At 31.9% G+C, this 20,902-nt stretch overlaps 1 protein-coding gene across 2 annotated transcripts in view; it reads right to left on the bottom strand.

The window, feature by feature from the left end:
• Window positions 1-20,544, bottom strand: part of LOC126884697 (zinc finger protein 567-like) — a 30,706-nt gene extending 10,162 nt beyond the window's left edge. Inside the window, exons 1-2 of one of the 2 annotated variants that reach the window (XM_050650804.1) lie at window positions 19,645-20,544; window positions 11,236-11,776 (exon numbers count right to left, since the gene is read on the bottom strand). In XM_050650804.1, the coding sequence (XP_050506761.1) occupies window positions 11,236-11,776; window positions 19,645-19,761 (658 nt within the window). In that variant the 5' untranslated portion in view covers window positions 19,762-20,544. The remainder of the gene's footprint in view (window positions 1-11,235; window positions 11,777-19,644) is intronic. The other variant, XM_050650805.1, reaches the window with a different exon arrangement.
• Between the last annotated feature and the right edge of the window lie 358 nt (window positions 20,545-20,902).

The following is a 20,902-nucleotide window of genomic DNA, read 5'->3' as shown; positions in this document are numbered from 1 at the left end:
AAACTTTCGTCAAATAAACTTTTTTATCTCATGCCTAGATTTTGTGTAATCTTGGAACTACTAAAATTTTTTATTTCTAACAAGAAATCGAACATATTATAACTAAATAACTAATTAGGCAACATAGAGAAATTATCAGTGTCATTTTGACAAACCTGCGTCAGATTTTCTCTAATTTGTTCTGTCATCTTTATTGATATCAGTCCAGTGCAGTAGTGTGTTAATTTAAGAATTCGTTATAGTTGTTTCATAGGAAAATACTGTTTATTGATAGTTATTTATTATATTTTTGTTGTTGTTGTATAAGTTGTTGGCCTGTTTGAAATAATAGATTGTTGTTAATTGTGTTTTAGTTCAGTTCTATGTAGGTAGGTAAGTATATTTTACGTAAAAACATTTCGAATTCTAATGCGAGTATAAAGATTTAGGAGGATATTTTATTTTTAACATATTATCAATAGTTTAACGAAATGGGAAAAGTTAATCAAACGACAAATAAAGCGAATAATTCCAAGAAAAAGTCCATTAAAAGCCGTGCCAAAATTATGAGAACATCGAAATTGGAGCCACCACAAATTTTAACAATGTAATTACCTATGAGAAGTAATCTACTGATGTCATACATAAAAAAAGTGTGAAAAGTTGTTTCCCATGAAAATGAAATTCGTAATAAATCTATGTTTAGGTACAGAAATCCTGACTACAGTACAAATGCCAATTTTTTTTAGGTAGATATTCATAGTCCTGTCGCCAAGGGGGTACAACGGCCTCCTTTATTCAGATGGTCTTACCCAAGATTTTTTATGTATCTTGACCCGTAGAACACGAATTTGTTGGGTAACAGTTGATCCGGATGTCGATAAGATTGTTATAAACAAAGAACTTGAGGAATTACATAACATCGATTTCTCGCAAAACAAAACATTTTTTTTTGTATTTTTTGGGTCATTCTAAGCAAAAACTGTTCTGACAAGTTTTTTCGTAGGATGCATAGTTTTCGAGATAAACGCGGTTGAACATAAAATCGAAAAATTGCAATTTTTGAACCCGAAAAAATTTATTTTTGCTAAAGGTGATACAGTAGCGATCAACAGGTAGCAAAAACGCGTTCCAAGATTGCGGCTGTAATTTTGAATATTTTTTCGAGATATTTGGCACACGTATTCGTAATAAAATAAAGAATGGCGGTACAGGGCCCAATTTGAAAAATATATTAATATGTGGAAATTACTCTGTAATTAAATACAATATTAAAAAAACGAGCCTGTGCCGCCATTAAGAAGAACAAAAAAATACAATTTCTTCAAATAAACTTTTTTATCCGATGCCTAGGTTTTGTGTAGTTTTGGAACTACTAAAATTTTTTATTTCATTAGTAGTTCCAAAATGACACAAAATCTAGGCATCGGATAAAAAAATTGAAGAAAGTGTATTTTTATAAAAAGTGCAGGAGCTAACAATGCCGAGGAAGATCTATCAGGCTGCATCTCACTTCCCGCCTGTCCAGCACGGTAAAATTCCAACAAAGCTTAGTTCCGAATACTCAGATTACGAGTAGAACTAATCAAAATAATAAATAATCATTCCATGCAGTACGACTTAACCTGGTAGATTTCCCTCGGCCTTCTTAGCTCCGGCAATTCGTTGGCTTGCAAATTTTAGAAGCCACAAGCCACGATTGGTTTAACCAGAAGACTAGTTCTAAGTTTTATTTTATTTTTGATATTGTTAATATTAGAAGTAAAACTTTCGTTCGTCTTTAGCAGATACCGCCACGGCATTCATGCCATCATTTCGTTGTGAACCGATAACGGTAGCCCGAATTTTAGTAGTTCAAAGAGAATGAAATATGCACCCCTGATGGGACCCTAAGAAGGGTTAAAGGGTGTTCTAGAGTGCCTTTGGCGCTCTATGAACTAAATAAAATAAGACTGCTCTCGTTTCGCTTCACAATGAAATTATTATTTATTATTATTTTTTCGTACAAATACCTATGTTAACATAAAATTTTCACCCATTTGGGTTTATTTTTATAAATATTTATTTACTAATAACAAAATTGTTTTCGGTTACTTCCATTTAGCGCGCCTATGAGTTAAATTGTCAATAATATTAATCTTACATAATGTCAAAGATTACCAATGTTGCCAAAGTTTATGATACTATCTCCCGAAGTTATATTTTATTGCTACCTGTTGATCGCTACTGTTTACTCTTAAAAGTAAATGTTGTTCTATGGTTGTTAATTTATGTATTGACAGTATAGACAGTTCTGAAGTAATGTCAAGAAAAATATAAAATGGATTGTCAGTCAAGTTTAAGTAAAGTTTTATATTGTCCTACCAGGTCCTACAGTTGAGAATAAATAAAGTATAATAATTGTTGATGGTCAGTTCACCTAAATTAAATTATAACAAAGAATATTAAATAAGCTTAAAATTATTACTGATAACATTGTATTGAGTAACTCATTGCTTATTTGGAAAATTTGGATCCTAATTGCAGTTTATTGTTATTCTTAATGACTGATTTCCAAGATGAAATTAATATCATTCTAATGTGTTTACACCCTACGACAGTTGCAGTGAAAGTGAGGAAGACGGGATTATAGAAAGAAGCTAAAATATATAGTTTAAATGTATTTTAATTATTTCTGTAGGTACCTACGTATCTATTAAGGTTTAACATATTTATGCGCTTAAATACATTATTATATAAATGTTGTATACAAAATTATTTTTATTTTGTTCACATAAAGGTATTTTTCGAAAAAAAAAAATGTTTTAGAACCCCTGACAGCCACAAAATGTCAATAATATTAATTCCTAAGTTATTAATAGTTATCCTATAGAAAAAAGTATGTTTGCTTAAAACCTGTTTCTGATAAAATTTGGCATCACTGTTGGTCATAAGAACCTGTACTGTAAAGTCAAGGTGGGACGCACATTAGACACTGTTAAGCTATTAACAAACTTTCAGCTTGCTATTAATAACCTTTTTTGGTACGCGGGATCCAGCCCTATAATTAGGGCGTCGTAGATTCAATGACGTGACCAGTCATAAAATCTATGACGACATATTTCATAATTATGATCATAGCCCCCGGAACTGACGGCCATCACAGAATCTGTGGCAGTCGATTTCACGTCGCTTGCAAGAACTACTTACGGATCACAACTTACGTTGTGGCGTAAATTTTACTTTGTGACCTATACCTCCACCAGTACAAAATTCAACTGACTTCGTATGGGCATTGGAGCAGCTGGAAACTGACTCAATTTTTATCGAAAAATCATCTTCAGAAATAAGACCCATTTTTGGATGAATGGGTACGTCAAAAAAACAGAATTGTTGAATTTGGGTTGATACCAATTCAGATGCGATCCAAGAGCGTCCAATGCATCCCGAAAAGTCACTGTTTAATGTGGATTTTGGGCTAGCGGCGTCATCGGTCCATATTTCGTTGACAACGACGTTGGCCAGGCCATCACCATTAATAGTGCGGCAGATTCGTGCAAATATTATAAGAATTGCAAATTTAATGATACAAGCATATAATTTGGTCCACATATACTGCACATATAAAGGTATAAATTTAGATACGAAGCCATCTCAGATTTTGCCTTTTACAAAAATGGCGGTAATTCAAAATGGGCGACTATACATATGTGACTAATAGCACGATATCTTTTGAATTAAAAGTCCGATCTCAACCAAATTTGCTACATAGGTTCCTTTTGTGATTTACAAGATCGATATCGTGAACTGGAAGAATCGGTTTACCAGAAGTTATGTTTATCTGTTTTTTTATGTAAAACTATTTTATATTATGTAAATAATTTATTTTCAATTTTTTCACCCTGTATATATTAATTTTTCAAAATGCTAATACCACCATTGAAAAGAGCGCAAAAATATGTTTTAGGAAATAGTTTGAACTTTTTAGTTACGTTAATTACCATTTAATAAATGCATAACGTATCTTCGCATGTACCTATGTGTGGTAGATTCGTGCAAATATTATGAGAATTATTGTGAATTTAATGGTAGAAGCATATGATTTGGACCACATACACTACATATACAAAAGTTCAAATTTAGATATGAGGCCATCTCAGATTTTGCCATTTACAAAAATGGCGAGCATTCAAAATGGCGGCTGTTGATATGTGACTAATAGCACGATAACTTTTGAACGAAAAGTCCGATTTCAGCCAAATTTGGCACCAAGGTTCTTTTTTTGATGAGTAAGATCTAGGTTTTGAACCGGAAGAATCGGTTTGCCAGAAGTTGTATTTTTACTGTTTTTTATGTAAAAATATGTTGTTTTATTTTTCAATTCTTCCACACTGTATATATTAATTTTTCAAAAAGGTAATACCGCCATTTAAAAGAGTGTAAAAATATTTTGAACTTTTTAGTTATGTTAATTACCTTTTAATAAATACATAACGTATCTTCACATGTAGCTATCTATGTGCGGCAGATTCATTTTGAATGCCCGCCATTTTTGTAAAAGACAAAATCTGAGATGGCCTCATATCTAAATTTGAATCTTTGTATGTGTAGTGTATGTGGTCTAAATTATATGCTTTTAGCATTAAGTGCACAATAATTCTTATATTATTTGCACTAGTCTGCCGCACATAGGTTCATAGGTATATGTGAAGATACGTTATGCATTTATTAATTGGTAATTAACATAACTAAAGAGTTCAAAATATTTGCTAAAAAATATTTTTACGCTCTTCTCAAGGCCGGTATTACCTTTTTGAAAAATTAATATATACAGGGTGAAAGAATTGGTAAAAAAACAACATGTTTTTCCATAAAAATTAGGAAAAACACAACTTCTGGTCAATCAATTCTTTCTGTTCAAGACCTTGGTCTTACACATCAAAAGAAGAACCTATATACCAAAGGTTGAAATCAGACTTTTCGTTCAAAAGTTATCGTGCTATTAGTCACATATGTATAGTCGCCATTTTGAATGCCCGCCATTTTTGTAAAAGGTAAAATCTGAGATGGCCTTATATCTAAATTTGAACCTTGATGTGTGTAGTATATGTGGTCCAAATTATATGATTCTACCATTAAATTCACAATAATTCTTTTAATATTTGCACGAATCTGCCACACATAGGTACATGCGAAGATACGTTATGCATTTATTAAATGGTAATTAACATAACTAAAAAGTTCAAAAAATTTTCTACAAAATATTTTTACGCTCTTTTAAATTGCGGTATTACCTTTTTGAAAAATTAATATATACAGAGGGAAAAAATTGAAAAAAAATTATATTTTTACATAAACAACCAGTAAAAACACAACTTTTGGTAAACCGATTCTTCTTGTTCACCACATCAATCTTGTAAATCAAAAAAAGAACCTATATACCAAATTTGGTTGAAATCGGACTTTTCGTTCAAGAGTTATGGTAATATTAAACACATATGTATATTTTTGTAAAACGCAAAATCTGAGATGGTCTCATATCTAAATTTGAACCTTTATATGTGTATATGGTGGTCCAAATAATATGCTTGTATCATTAAATGTGCAATTGTTTCACATATCGGCCGCACTATAACTGCGAGCACTATAGGTAGATGATTACCAACTTTTTGGGGTCTGCTTTGAATGCTATGGACAGCAACTACATGTGGTTTCAACAGAATATTGTGGCTCATGTCGTATTGGCCATTATGCACAAGCGATTTGTGGGCACAGTCATCTCACGTGGAAATGATGAGCACTGGCCGCCAATATCATGCGATTTGACCTCGTTAAACTCTTTCTTGTGGTGTTTTCTTAGGCCTTAGATCTATGCCAATAACTACGAACCACAGCGGCCTACAAAGCCAACATAACTCATGCCATCGGTCAAGATCAACCTGATTTTTGCGATAGTCATAGAACTCAACATTTCGTATGTGAGCCACCCAGCGAAGCCACGGCAGACATTTCAACGTTAGTATAGACCGGTTCAGTATATATTGCGTTACCATAGAATAAAAGTACAATTTATTAAAAGCGTCAGTGTAAAGCTTGACGTCAAGAGGTCAAACTTTAGTTTGCTCAATGAAATAAAAAAAATATTCACCAAAATTGTGAAAATTGAAAAGTTGAGTACTGAACCATCACCAAGTAGGTACATTTATTTAAAAATTTGAAGAGGAAATCACATTTACAAAGATATGCTTAATACCCTTGACGATGTCTTTCATATGCAACCATGAAAATTTGGATAACAAGCTTCAAAACATAATATATATTTTTCATTAAAGATGAAGACCAATTGAGAAGAACAGTTTCTATGTCCACTACCGTAAATATTGATGCAGTTTATGTTTATGACATCTACTTTTATTAGACCATCCAATTTTGCTAAAAAGAATGGGAACATTGTTGTAATGACGAACAGGATAAATTTAACAAACGAAAAAAATTTCAGGAAACAGTTCACATCTACTTCAGGAACTGCGGAACTCGGCATTTAAACCCTGATAATGACTGTACCTTTAAAAACACAGGCAGTGAAATCTTAATCTCCTCGATAGTTCTATTTTTTCTTTTACCAACTCCAGGAATATTTTGTTTATAAAGGAACATCTGTAACTGCGGCAGATATGACCAAAGTCGATGCGTGAGCAGCAACGAAATGTCAATACTGATGAAATGACCCCGTCCCATTCAAACAATGAAGCGAGATTGCGGCCAACATACAAGAGAGAGGTCCTAGAGAGAGACAAGAGAATGGCAGGGAAAATTTCAAGTAATTTGAATCGCCTATATAAACTTACTTCAAAATTTAAATACTTTTTGTATTTAAATACGTCAGAACTATCTTCTTCATTAAAAGAAGTACTGGTTTTAGTCTTTCTTTTTGGCATATTCTATTTTGTAGGTTTTAGAACTGCGCCATGATATATTTAATAAATATAAGTAATTTTATTGTGTACCATTTAATGACAATGACAAAAAGAAAGAATAAAATCAGTACTTCTTTTAACGAAGAAAAGAGTTCTAACATATTTAAATACAAACAGTATTTACATTTTAAAATACTACCCATCAGACTTGCATCATACCAAGTTAAAAATATGAGGTCCATTTCCCCGATTTAAGTTTATATAGGCAACTCAAATTACACGGCTCACATTTTCCCTGACATTCTCTTGTCTCTCTCTAGGACCTCTCTCTTGTATGTTGGCCGCATTAAATTCGCTTCATTCCCATTCCATCAGTATTGACAGTTCGTTGGGGAGCAGATGCTACCTCATATCATTCCACTAATACAAATGTTTTCAATAGATAATCTGAACCTAACTGAAGCATCCGAAATTAAGAAGATTTGGGAAAGTGAACAGGAATATGGTAAGAATCCATTTTGGAGTTATTAACAAAATGAGTATCAATGAGAATAAAGACAGGTAATGATATAAGCAAAGACAAATAAGTAATAAGTTGTCATGGTTGTATTCGCTTCGTGCATGACTGACGCGACACCTAGCGTAGTCGCCGGACATTTTGGGCGACCACAATTTGACGTTAAACATATGACATATTTGACGTTAATATGTAATATTTTATTTACCATTTTTAATAAAATTTATTATTTTTACGTAAACTTGATAGAATCCAATTGAAAACATTGAAAAATGTGTTGGGGTTGATGAAAAGCCCTCCAAATGAAGCTACACTGGTTCTAGCCTCTGAAAACCCACTCTCATTACGTAGAGAATATTTGGCAAGCAAATATTTCCTAATACAACATTATCGCTGCACGTATAATGCAAAAATAATTAGTGAATTAAATACAGCTGATTTAACATCTACACACTTCGCAAAAAAGAATTCTCCACTACTTGTGACAGCATTTGTAACTTGCCATGAACTTATGTTAACAAACTCTCCTTGCCACCTTATTTGGGAATCATTGGATATACCACACTTAACAAGCGTTCTATCTACAAATATTATTATTCCTAAATACCAAACTGAATTTTGTCATAAAACTCTCAAGGAAATCTTAAGTAATTATTCAGATTACACTACGATCTATACAGATGGGTCAAAATCAGTAAACTGTACAACAAGTGCTTACTTTGTACCAAAAATAAATTTAAAAAAAGCATTTACTTTAGATAATCAATCCAGCATCTTTTCCGCCGAAGCATGTGCTATATATAAAGCTCTTGAATGGTGTTGTGAGAACCAATGGAACAAAATTGTCGTGTGCAGTGATTCACTGTCAGTATTAAATGCATTACAAAACTTTAAAGTCACAATTAACAGCAATATATTTATATTAAAAATATTGTAACAATTACTAAAATTATCAGCTTCAACATATAGTGTTAAATTTGTGTGGGTTAAGGGACATTCAGACATATTGGGTAATAGTATTGCGGATTCAATAGCTCAAAATCCACTAAAGCACCCTCATATATTGATTGAAGAACTTAAAACATGTGATCTTTTTGCATATATGTTAAACAGCATATTATATGTAAATGGGATAGACGTTGGATTCAGTTCGGTGAAAGTATAGGCACTAATTTGTTTAAATTACAACCAACAGTAGCTGTGAACCAATTTTACAAAGTTGTTGCACTAAGTAGAAATACAGTGTCGACCATCCTAAGATTAAAAGTAGATCATGGATGTTTTCCGAAGCATCTACATAAAATCGGAATTCTCCCAACAGGCAGATGTGACTGTGGAACTAGCATAGCTGATCTATATAAATCACATATTATTTAACTGTCCCTTACATCTCAATACAAGTATGTGGATGCTACAAGAATTGCTGAAAGCAGGTTTAAATATCCCCTAAACTTAAATGCACTACTAAGTGAAGATAACATAAAAATTTTTAAACTAATTATGATATTTCTGCGAACAATTAAATTAAAGGTGTGAATGTAAAATTAATCGTTTGAATGGATAGGTATTCCCTTTGTATTATGTATGATGAGATATTTCCTGTCATTAATTATATTATTTTGTAACCTATGTTCGAAAAAAAAATTATATAAAAAAAAAGATTAAAAAAGATAATAAAAAAAGATTAAAAAATAATAATAAAAAAGATTTAAAAAAAAATAAAAAATACACAAAAAAAATTATTCAAAAAAAAAAGATTTAAAAAAATTACTAAGAGGTTCTAAATCTACGAGAGGTTGAATCGGATTTAGTTCCTATCGTAGCTGTAGTGAAAAAAAAATAATTAGCATAGTTGTATTTATTAACATAATAAGTAGACATTGTTATTTGTAAGCTTTATTTTTTATTATTCTTTATTTTTAAGTATATACTGGACAATTTTGTATGAACGAATAATAATTTTATATGTAATTACGTGGCTAAAGGTTCTAAACCAAGGCCAGAATCAAAACAAAAAAAAAAGTTCGAGTGTCAAATAAACGTCAAATTAAAAAGCGAATATTTGGAAGTACTCTGAAGAAAATGTCAATTTTAAGGGTTTTTCTTCACTTTTTCGTTATAGTTTAGTTGTCGGTGTTAACATTAATTAAGTGTACATCGAAAGCAATTAGGCAGTGTGAATTATTAGTACCAGATTTTAACATTAGCTCGGTACATTGAACTACTAATTTTGTGTGTGTATAACACAAAATGGAAATACATGACGATAGGAATATACGACCAGATCGTGCAAGGAAAGAAAGTCAGTATGAAAATATAAATACAGTCGGAAAAATGAAAGAATACCCATGAACGAACATATAAAACACGCTGTATTTTCCTGTCACCGTGTGACAAAGAAAACTGCCCAGCGCAAGTACATGTAATAATAATTATTACATGTACTTGCGCTGGCCAATTTTTTGTGTGACATGGTGATAGGAAAATACAGCGTGTTTTATATGTTCGTTCATGGGTATTCTTTCATTTTTCCTACTGTATGTATGTATAAATGTGTATGTATAAATATGTATGTACATTGAACTATTAATTTTGTGTGTGTATAACACAAAATGGAAATAGATGACGATAGGAATATACGACCAGATCGTGCAAGGAAAGAAAGTCAGTATGAAAATATAAATATGTATGTATGTATACACCGTTCTTAGGCGTCAACGCCCTTCGGTAGGGATCTATGGGGAGTTTCACCGAGCCGCAAGCCCTCATCCCTTGCCGTACTGCTCCCTCATAGGTCGATCAGATGCCCGCATATCCAGTCTAAGCGCCAGATTCTCATTTAGAATTTTATACTGACGCGTTAGTCTTTTTGTTTTTCCGATGGCCTGGGCTGGGCTTGAACATACCTCACGGCGAAGTGAAGTGTGGGTCAGCCGCTAGTCGCACTGAGCTATCCGATCGACCATAAATATGTATAAATATATGATCGATCATAAATATGTATAAATAATAAAAATCAAAACGACAATAATAAGATAAGCGAAATATCTATTAAAAAATTATTATTCAATCATTATTCGCCAAAATTGTCATATTTCGCCGCTACGGACCCTGGCCTGGCATAGTTTCGTGTATCCCCACCATAGTCACACACGGAGCGAATAACCTTTGACATTAGGCATGAACACAAAATCATAAAGTGCTTTAGAATGCTGTTAGAAATAGAAACATTTAATCCTAATTGTGAAACATTTAAAGATGCAGGTCATGATGATACAGTAGACTCTCTGTATAACGAACACTGATATTACGAGGTTTCGCTTATAACGAGGTACACTAGATGTCCCATGAAATTCCTATTGAACTACTCTATAACAAGGCGTATTTGGTTATAACGAGGAAAAATGAAATCAAAGGATATGTTTCTTTACCTGTTTTTGGCGTGGTGATGGCCATAACTAAATACCATAACTGCCTGTATACAGGAATGCCTAACATCTGTGTGCTTATTGAGACCAGTGCTGTAATAAATTCCACCGCCGGTAATAAACTTCTTTCTTCTTGTTTATCTATCGACCGATATTGAATCGTAGGAAATTTACAATTTACGATGGCCAAATTTCATTGTTGAGATCGACCATCGACACCTAATGAACTACGTAAGAGGCATCAAAACATTTCAGTGGTGGTGGTATGCACAATATTTTTGTTGTCTGATATAACGAGATCTGCTTATAACGAGGTAATTAGTCCGCCATTTCAGTTCTCGTTATAGAGGGAGTCTACTGTATCTAAATTCAACTTAAGGCTCTTATAAACTAAAAAACAAAAATAAATCATTACCTGAAAAAGTTAAATTACATATTTTACAAGTAGAGACAGTACTCTTAATATGTTTCTGGGCTGCATCAAGTATCTCATTCACATCTTGTTCTAGTAATCCCTTTTCTTCTTTAATAGTGTTTGGTTGATTTGTTTTTTCTACTACTTCAATTTTTATATCATGTTTTACACTTCCTTCATTTGCATCTTCATTTGTTGTTGCTTCATTTGAGTTATCATTTGCATCTTCATCTGTTGTTGCTTCATTTGAGTTATCAAATAATTTTGACTTGGATTGGGTTCGATTTTGATTTATTATTGGATTAGTCTTTTTAGAAACAACCTTTTGTTTAGTGGTATTTGTCTTTTTTGGTACTGAAGATTGGACTTTATTAACAATAGAGGTTGTCGCTATCCTTTGAACTATTGCTCTTTTCTTTCTTAGAGCTTCTAATAGCAGTTGATGTGCCTTTATAATACGCTTCTTAACCATCAAAGCCAGCTGAACTTCTTTTGCACATTTTGTACAACTATATTTTGGTAAGCCATCCTCTTCGTGTACCTTTAACATAAAACACCATATGAAATACTTAGTTTATGAAAAAAAAAGAAAGTGTTATTAAAAACTAAAATCTACTGATGCCACAGAATCACAGACAGTTGTAGGAAAATGTCTAAGTAGCAGATTCATTTAGAATTTTAAACTACTAAGCTAACCTTACGTCCACTTAAAGTAATCCTTGAAAATAAGAATGTAGCACTGTCAATTTTAAAAAATAAAAATAAACTTCCTGCATCCAATATTAAGATTAGCTCCGATTCTACCTATCTACAGAGAAAATACCTAAGTGAAATTCGTACTAATTTGGCGGATGGGGCTTCAAAAGGTGATAGTCTGGGCTGATTATCGGAGAATATGCCATTTTTGAGAAAAGTTATTTACCAGCAATTTTATTGCTGGAATCGAAGCTTATGATTATATATATTAATAATATAGGTATACAAAGTCCGCAGATAGTGTGCTACTTTTATTAACAAAATGGCGCCCCCAAATCGTGTTTTTTCCAATTTTTGCTTCGTAACTCCGAACATTTGAACTTTACACCAAAAACACCCTAATAAAAATTCACCGATATTAAATTCTGCATAAAGACATGTTTTTCCCGATCTGCTCCGACAAAAATTTTCCTCGGAAAATGCGGGTTTTCCCAACAAAATCTTTAAATTTCAAATAAAGTTTTAGATAAGTACTTATCTACCAATAATTAAATAACTCGGTGACATAAAAGCTTTCTTGAATTAGATTATAGTTCCAGAAGCCGGTGAAAATTAAACGAATATTTTGGCAACAATTCAATTGTCAATTAATAATTTACGGTCGCAATAATAACCAAAATAATTATGATACACTGATCAAACTTTGAAATCTTATAAAGATGAGATGCCTATTTAATATTTTGTCGACAAAATTGAAATTTTTAATTTTTTTGAATAATCTTTAAATGTTAAAAAAAAATAGATATAAACAAATTAACGTTTCTCAGAAAGTTTTTATTATATTCTAATTTTAAAAAATAGGTAAAATGCGTATTTCAAAGATCTTGAAAATGAATGCTTTAAAACTTTTTTGCAACTATTTGCAAAAAAGTTATGAAACAGCAAAGTAAACATACGATTCTACGTTGTTTATAATGTTTTTTAATTCTTTCAAAGCGTAAAAGTGAGTTAATTACTTACAAAAAATATCGATTATTAGTTTAATTTTTATATTTTAATTAAAGATAATAAATATTTTTTTTGTAATTTACACGCGCGAAAGTAGACTAATACAGTACCGTAGCTAAAATTTTCACTAGAAACGACGACCGTCGCGCGACGTGCACTAGTTAATAAATAAAATTATGTATTATAACCCGTCCACGGCTCTGTATCAAGCGTACTTTCGCGCAAAAAGTTACAAAAAAAACATTTTTAATCTCTGATTAAAATATAACCATTGAACGAATGTTTGGTATTTTTTGAGAGTAATTATTTTGTACCATAAACTCACTTTTAAGCTTTGAAACAATTAAAACAAATTTTAAACAACAGAGTAATCGTATGTTTACTTTGCTGTTTCATAACTTTTTTGCAAATGATTGGAAAAAATTTTTAAAGCATTCATTTTCAATACCTTTGAAATAAGCATATTAGGTATTTTTTTAAATTATAATATAATAAACAATTTCTGAGAAATGTTAATTTGTTTATAACTATTTTTTTAAACATTTAAAGATTATGCAAAAAAATGAAAAATTTATATTTTGTCGACAAAATATTAAATAGGCATCACATCTTTATAATCTTTCTAAGTTTGATCACTGTTTCATGATTATTTTGGTTGTTATTGCGACTGTAAATTGTTAATTAACAATTGAATTGTTGCTAAAAAATTCGTTTAATTTTCACCGGCTTCTGCAGTTATAATCTATACCAAGAAAGCTTTTATTTCACCAAGTTATTAATTATTGATAAATAATTACTTGCCCAAAAAATTTATTTGAAAATTCGAGATTTTGTTGCGAAAACCCACATTTTCCGAGGAAAATTTTCGTCGGAGCAAATCGGGAAAAACATGTCTCTATGAAGAATTAAAATGGGGTGAATTTTTATTTAAATGATTTTGGTGTGAAGTTAAAATCTTCGGAGTTATAGACCAATAATTGAAAAAAAAAACACGATTTGGGGGCGCCATTTTGTTAATAAAAAAAGGAGCACACTATCTGCGGACTTTGCATACCTATATTATTAATCTATAGGATCATAATATTCGATTCCAGCAATAAAATTGCTGGTAAATAACCTTTCTTTGTACTTTACTAATTAGACCAGCGTATTATAACTATTTTTTTCAAAATTTAAAGATTATGCAAAAAAACGAAAAATTTATATTTTGTCGATAAAATATTAAATAAGCATCCCATCTTTATAATCTTAATAAGTTTGATTTTGGTTATTATTGCGATCGTAAATTGTTAATTAACAATTGAATTGTTGCTAAAATATTCGTTTAATTTTCACCGGCTTCTGGAATTACAATCTATACCAAGAAAGCTTTGATGCTAAGTTATTTAATTATTGATTAATAATTACTTACCTAAAACTTTATTTGAAAATTAGAGATTTTGTTGGGAAAACCCGAATTTTCCGAGGAAAATTTTCGTCGGAGCAAATCGGGAAAAACAAATCTATGCAGAATTTAATTGCGGTGAATTTTTATTTGGGTGTTTTTTGTTGTAAAGTTAAAATCTAAAATATATTATCAGAATGTGAGAGGAATTAGAACCAAGCTTAGTGCTCTTGAAGAAAGTGCTGCTATAACTATGATGTGCTCATATTTACTGAATCATGGTTGTGTGATGGTATCAGTAGTAACGAATTGGGACTTTTAAATTTTAATATATACCGAAAGGACCGCTCTTCATTAACTAGTGATAAAGTAATTGGAGGGGGTGTTCTTATTGCAGTACAAAAATGTTACTCATCGAGGTCTATTCTATTACCACATGTTCACTTGGACGAACTGTTTGTCGAAGTTTGCACTCTGAATGAATGCTATACATATATTTGGTACAGTTTATCTTCGTCCTAATTCAGCCTTAACATCCTATGAGAATCATTGTATTAGTATAGAGTCTGTCTGTAACAGCTTTCCTGAACACAAGTTCATTCTAACAGGAGACTACAATCTGCCTAATAGCGAATGGTCCCATGATAAAAGAGGTGTCTTTAGTAATAATAGTAACCCTGCTACTGATACTTTAGTTGATACTTTTGCATTTTATAACCTATTTCAGCTAAATCAAATCACGAATTGTAACGGAGTTTTACTTGACTTAGTTTTTGCAAATGATAATGAAAATGTAAAACAGTTGCAATAGGGAACTTGCATAAAATTTTAAATTCGAAAAAATGTTATAAATCACAACAGAACATAATATAAAACATGTATTAAAGATAAAAAATTTTGTTTGACTTTCGTTTGGCCCCTAAAGACGATTAAAAATTCAAATTATTCCAGCCAGGCCAAAACGCGTCGTGACGTAATCCGTTTATATGTTTACATTCTTCCAACAAAGTAAACAGAATTTTAAATTAGACGTTATAAACGTGAGTAGAAAATACAGTTATGTGACGTTACAAGTGTTTTTGATCGTTTGAACTATTCATAGAAAACTTGTACTTTTACAAAATGGTTTTATTTTCCGTAGCAAGCCTTCTTTCCTTTCCTTCAATAACTATATCAAACTCCAATGTCTGCAAACTGGTATATATTATTACAATGACATACGATAAAAAATGTTAATAGAATATAAATATTTTTCCTTTATTCCGCGACGAGGTATACACAAGTAGCTGGAGCCAATAAACTAAAGAAGAAGAAGAATATACCTAATTATAACCAAGGCCCAGAGCACGCCAAATAGAATTCTATTTTGCTGATGTCACAAAATAGAATTTCATAATGGGAGAATCGACGGTTGCTAGGCAATGTGACGTCACTAAAATAGAATTCTATTTGGCGTGCTCCCGCACCATAAACGGAACCATATAGTTAAACTGTGTGACGTCACGGGTCGTTTGAACTATTTTAAAATACACAAGACTTTAAATTTGTACTTCTAAGTTATTATGAGTTTTTGAAGCGTAAAATTTTGGAAATCTCATAGAACCGAATGCAAAGAATTAAGCAGGTCATATCATGATATTTATATAAGTCAAATTGAATCTAGAATTAGTTGGAAACGTAAAGCACTGTTGGAACTTTGTTAACAGAAAACGCAAAAATAATGGTATACCAAACACTATGTTTCTTGGAAACACAGTGCTTAACAATGGTGCGGATATCATTAATAATTTTGCGCAATGCTTTCAAAATATTTACAGAGCTAATGATGATGGTTTAATACAGCCCATTTTAGAGTATGAGAAAACAGTAAGTCTAAATTCCTGTAATGTATCTATTGAAATCATATTTGAAAAATTAGCGAATTTAGACATTCATAAGGGCTCTGGACCAGATGGAATTCCACCCATACTATTAAAAAAATGTAGATGTACTTTAACCCGTCCCTTATACTTTCTGTTTTCTCTTTCACTTGATTCAGGTATTTGTTTAAGTTACAGGAGTAATACAGCTAACTACAGGCCAATAAGTATTCTTTCTTCTATTCCTAAAATTCCAGAGAATATAATATGCGACTCTATTAAAACACCTTTATGCAATGTACTAATTGAAGAGCAACATGGTTTTCTTCCAGGTAGATCAACTTCGACAAATCTCTTACTTTTCACACATGTACTTTCACAATACATGTCTGATGCTTTGGAAAGGAGACTACAGGTAGATGCTATTTATACAGATTTCTCTAAAGCATTTGACACCGTGAATCATAAATTATTGTGTAACAAGCATAAGAATAAACAGTAGTGCGTCATCAATATTTTTGTTTTTCGAAAGTTCTGCGAACTTTCAACAGTGAGGCAACAGTGCGTCGGTAATTCGACATTGACAGTGACATTTATACTATCAAAAACAATAATTTTTATACATGAAATGTTGCCGAGTCAGTCACATTCGATTTCTTGTTATAGAAAATCGATTTTTAGTAGATCCAATGTGACACAAAATCTAGGCACGGGATAAAAAAGTTTATTTGAAGAAAGTGTATTTTTTGTCTTTCTTAATGCGGCACAGGCTCCTTTTTGCAATATTTTTATTTAGTTATAGAGTAATTTCCACATACTAACATATTTCTTAAATTGGGCTTACAAATATGTGTGCCAAATATCTCGACAATCTGCGTTTGTTGCTACCTGTTGATCGCTACTGTATGCTCTTAAAGTTATTGGATTTACAGGCAATCTGTATAACTGGATGTGTAGTTACCAACTAGCAGAATACAGTTAAGTAGTTAGAATAAAACACTTTCAATCTAGTCAGTTTGTAAGAAAAATTTTAACACCCCGTATCTCGGAAACAAATGAAAATTGAATAACAACATATGAGTTATTTTTAATTATTATTACGTATATTATACAGTCTTAAAGTTTGTGGCGTTCCTCCCACTCACCCTGTATATTTATTAAAACCAACTTATTGGAAACGCCCCCTTTAAATTATATAATTGCAATAGCTTTAACTGACACAAAATCAAACATTTATTGGATTTATTCACGTTTTTATTGGTTGTGATATCACATCTGATCAGTCGCGTATCGTGAGTGTCGGTCGCCGAGGGCAGAAGACAATTTTGCCGCCCTCTTATTTAGGTATTCTGATTTATTGTATAACATTACATACATTAATTATAGAGAACTTTTCGGCGAGAACAGTCATCATTATTTTGTATTATACAGGTTGGATTTTAAATAAAAAAATTATCTAAGTTTTACAATCACGTTTATTAATACAAAAATTCTTTTACTTTAACCAATTAGATACATTGATATAACTTAGATACCTATCACCTAAGATTAGGTACATCTTGACAATCGACAAAATTAAATAAAATCAATTTTTAATTAGAACTAGACCGATACTATAATGTTATATTTTTATTTTTATTGAAAAGTAATATGAGTATTTGTTAGAATTAAAAACAAACCTTCCGTCTTCAATTAAACATGTATACGTCTACTTTTTTTAAGAGCAAAGACTTTTATTGCACCATCAATGTCTATCCCCTCACACACCTCTTGCTCAATAGACAAAATAGCCAAATTAGTTAGTCATAGAGTACTTATTGTCGATCTTAAATAATTTTTAATCATTTTCAATTTTGAAAAACTCCTCTTACAGCTGGCATTGCTTATAGCAACTGTGACAAATATTCGGAACATTACTAAAATATTGGGCAGAGTATCTTCCAGCTTGGATTTAGCAATAAATTTAAATAATTCAAGTAAGTCCGCAGTCGAAGTTTTTCCAGCTTGAAACCCTGCTCGTCAATTTCGTCAGATGCATAGTCTAGATTACTATTCAGTGTTGTCTGGATCTAATAACTAGATAAACAAACTTATCCGTTAAATTCTGTTGCTGTTGAAAATGGTCACGAATTTCTACAATAACTCTATCTAACGAAGAAAACAGCTTTCGTCTCAACTCATTTTTCCGTCATTGAAAATAAGTTTTCTTGTTATGCGCCTTCGAGGTTTTATGGTAATTCCAAGTTCTTCACACATATTTTTGCATAACCTACAGCGCCATTTGCCCATTTTTCTCTTTTCTCTGTCAATGTTTATCAACTTTTTTTGCAAAAATATAGTATTAGAGAAAAATATTGAAATATATGAAGTCTATAATTGTTTTGTATTGGGACCGTGCAAGTTCGGAAGAGCGACACATGGGGTGGGTTTAAGAACACTCGATACGAATCGTATCAGCCATGTTTTACTGTAGCGCCTTATGGGAAAACATGGCGGATACGATTCGTATCGAGTGTTCGTAATCCCTATGCTGGTTTCATAGCTCAGCTACATTTTTAGCACTTTTAATTGTATTGCCAATTATATTAGTCCACAGCCACAAGGCCACAGCCCAAAAAAATTATAAGAAGAAAAAGTAAGACTGAGGTTATGTTATTAAAAGGTATGTAGTAAATAAAATTAATTATTAAAATGCAAGCAAAATACAATAAATTAAATTTAATTTTATATAATATTTGCATATCATATCAATATTGTGGAGCAACATATAATTTTTCTTCTTCAATGACAGTAGGTACATATGAAATATATGTCCATTTGACAATTTCAATTGACAATATGAATTATTTAAGATAGTTGCAATATTTCTCTGATGATCGTTTCTTGTATTCTCTCCAAGTACTTGCACACAGAGAATAGCAATTTAATATTTATGTTAGTTGGTCGTGGAGAAAAGTGCAATTAAAACAATAAAGTATAAGTTTATATAGTCAATTGAAATTATATATTAACACATTCGCTGCCACCTGACACCCGATGGCGTGCATCAGTTAGGTGCAAATGACACCTCTAGGCGTTCATAACCTGTGGAATTAAATAGGGTTATTTTCATAGTGGCACCATACGAAGGTGACTAAAGATATGATGGCAGAGAATGTGTTAAATCATATTGAATTGGTAACCACTTATAATAATATGAATTTCACCAACATGTTAATGGAAGGAGTATGAGAGGAATGCCAAAAAAGGCACAGTGGCCAGTGGGAAACGTTAGACATTGCATGTTAACGGATGTAACTGTTTAGGGGGATTAACATTGGTATAGCTTGATCAGTTTAAAGAAAACTGAATCCAAATAGGATTAAAGGTGAAAAGAAATGCAATGAATGTATTGGAATAATTTTTAACTTGTTCATTACTTAAATAAAGAATAAAATTATAATTCTTTAAAAATAATCTTACCTTTATGGATGTTAATACCTCTATCATTCGGGGAAAATCTCCACCAAATATGTTAACTCTGCTTGGAGTTCTATTTAAACATAATCTGCACTGAAACAATGCTACGGATGTAGTCATTGTGCTTGTGAGTTAAAAATCAAATTCGATTTGAAACTGAAACTCGAAAAGAGAAATATTTTTGTTTACAATCCTGGAATGACGTTAATTTGAGATTTTTAGGTTATGGCACTATAGGGCATTCCACCATACTGTCAAAATTAAATCAATCTGAAATCTGACAGCTGGGAGTCGGGTGGCAAACATATGAAGAGTGGAAACGTGAGACTGGCCAAGGGCCAAGTGACAAAAATACACAATCGAGAAAAATGAGTTTTTATCAATGAACTGTCAACACTGATGGAATGGCCCCGTCCCATTCCAACAGTGAAGCGAAGATAGGCGCCAACATACAAGAGAGAGGTTCTAGCACTTCTAGAGAGACAGAGAATTTTCAGGTAAAATTTGCTACAACTACAAGGTACCTGACTAGCACTGTCCGATTATCTTCCCTCCTTTACCTGATTATCTTCTATCTCGTCCTGGCGCCATTAACTTCGTTTTATGTCGATTCCATCAGTGTTGACAGTTCGTTGGTTTTTATCAGGAAATGGAACACTATACGCTCTGAGCTTCGCTGGTGTCGCTCCTGGCGGATTACTAATTCAACTTTCACCGGTAATTTTTAAATTTATTATTTAATTGTTATCGCTTAATATTTACAACGCAAAAAAGTAATTAAATTGTAATCGATTTTTTTAAGATTTTACTAATCATTTTGACGTTCTATTGATAAAATATGAATTTCTTACTTCGGATACTTTCACAATTATCGTGTAGATGGCGCAGATTAATTTATAATTACATATTACGTAACATTAAAAAAACTTAAATTCAGCATTTAAAACGTAAGTATATTTAAGGTAAAAATATATACCACAGCTTTGACCAACGAATATTTTTTATACTTAATTAATGTTTTTAATTTTAATTTAATCACTTTGACATTTATGTCAAATTTCCGGTAAACGTTTACAGACTTGCCACTACTGGCGCTCGCGAATTTGTAAATATCCCCTCTACGTACGAGCTCACAGCGTATACTTAACGGCGGACGCTATTTGTTAAATATATTTAGAGCTATTTCCAATGCAACTATCACTTTTGGCATATGGGTCTGGATCCCGCGTACCTACCAAAAAAAAGTTGATTAATGCAAGCT

This window comes from Diabrotica virgifera, chromosome 5 (genome assembly GCF_917563875.1).
Source record: "Diabrotica virgifera virgifera chromosome 5, PGI_DIABVI_V3a".
In the NCBI taxonomy this organism is placed as follows: Eukaryota; Metazoa; Arthropoda; class Insecta; order Coleoptera; family Chrysomelidae; genus Diabrotica; species Diabrotica virgifera.
This window is presented reverse-complemented; position numbering and strand designations above follow the sequence as displayed.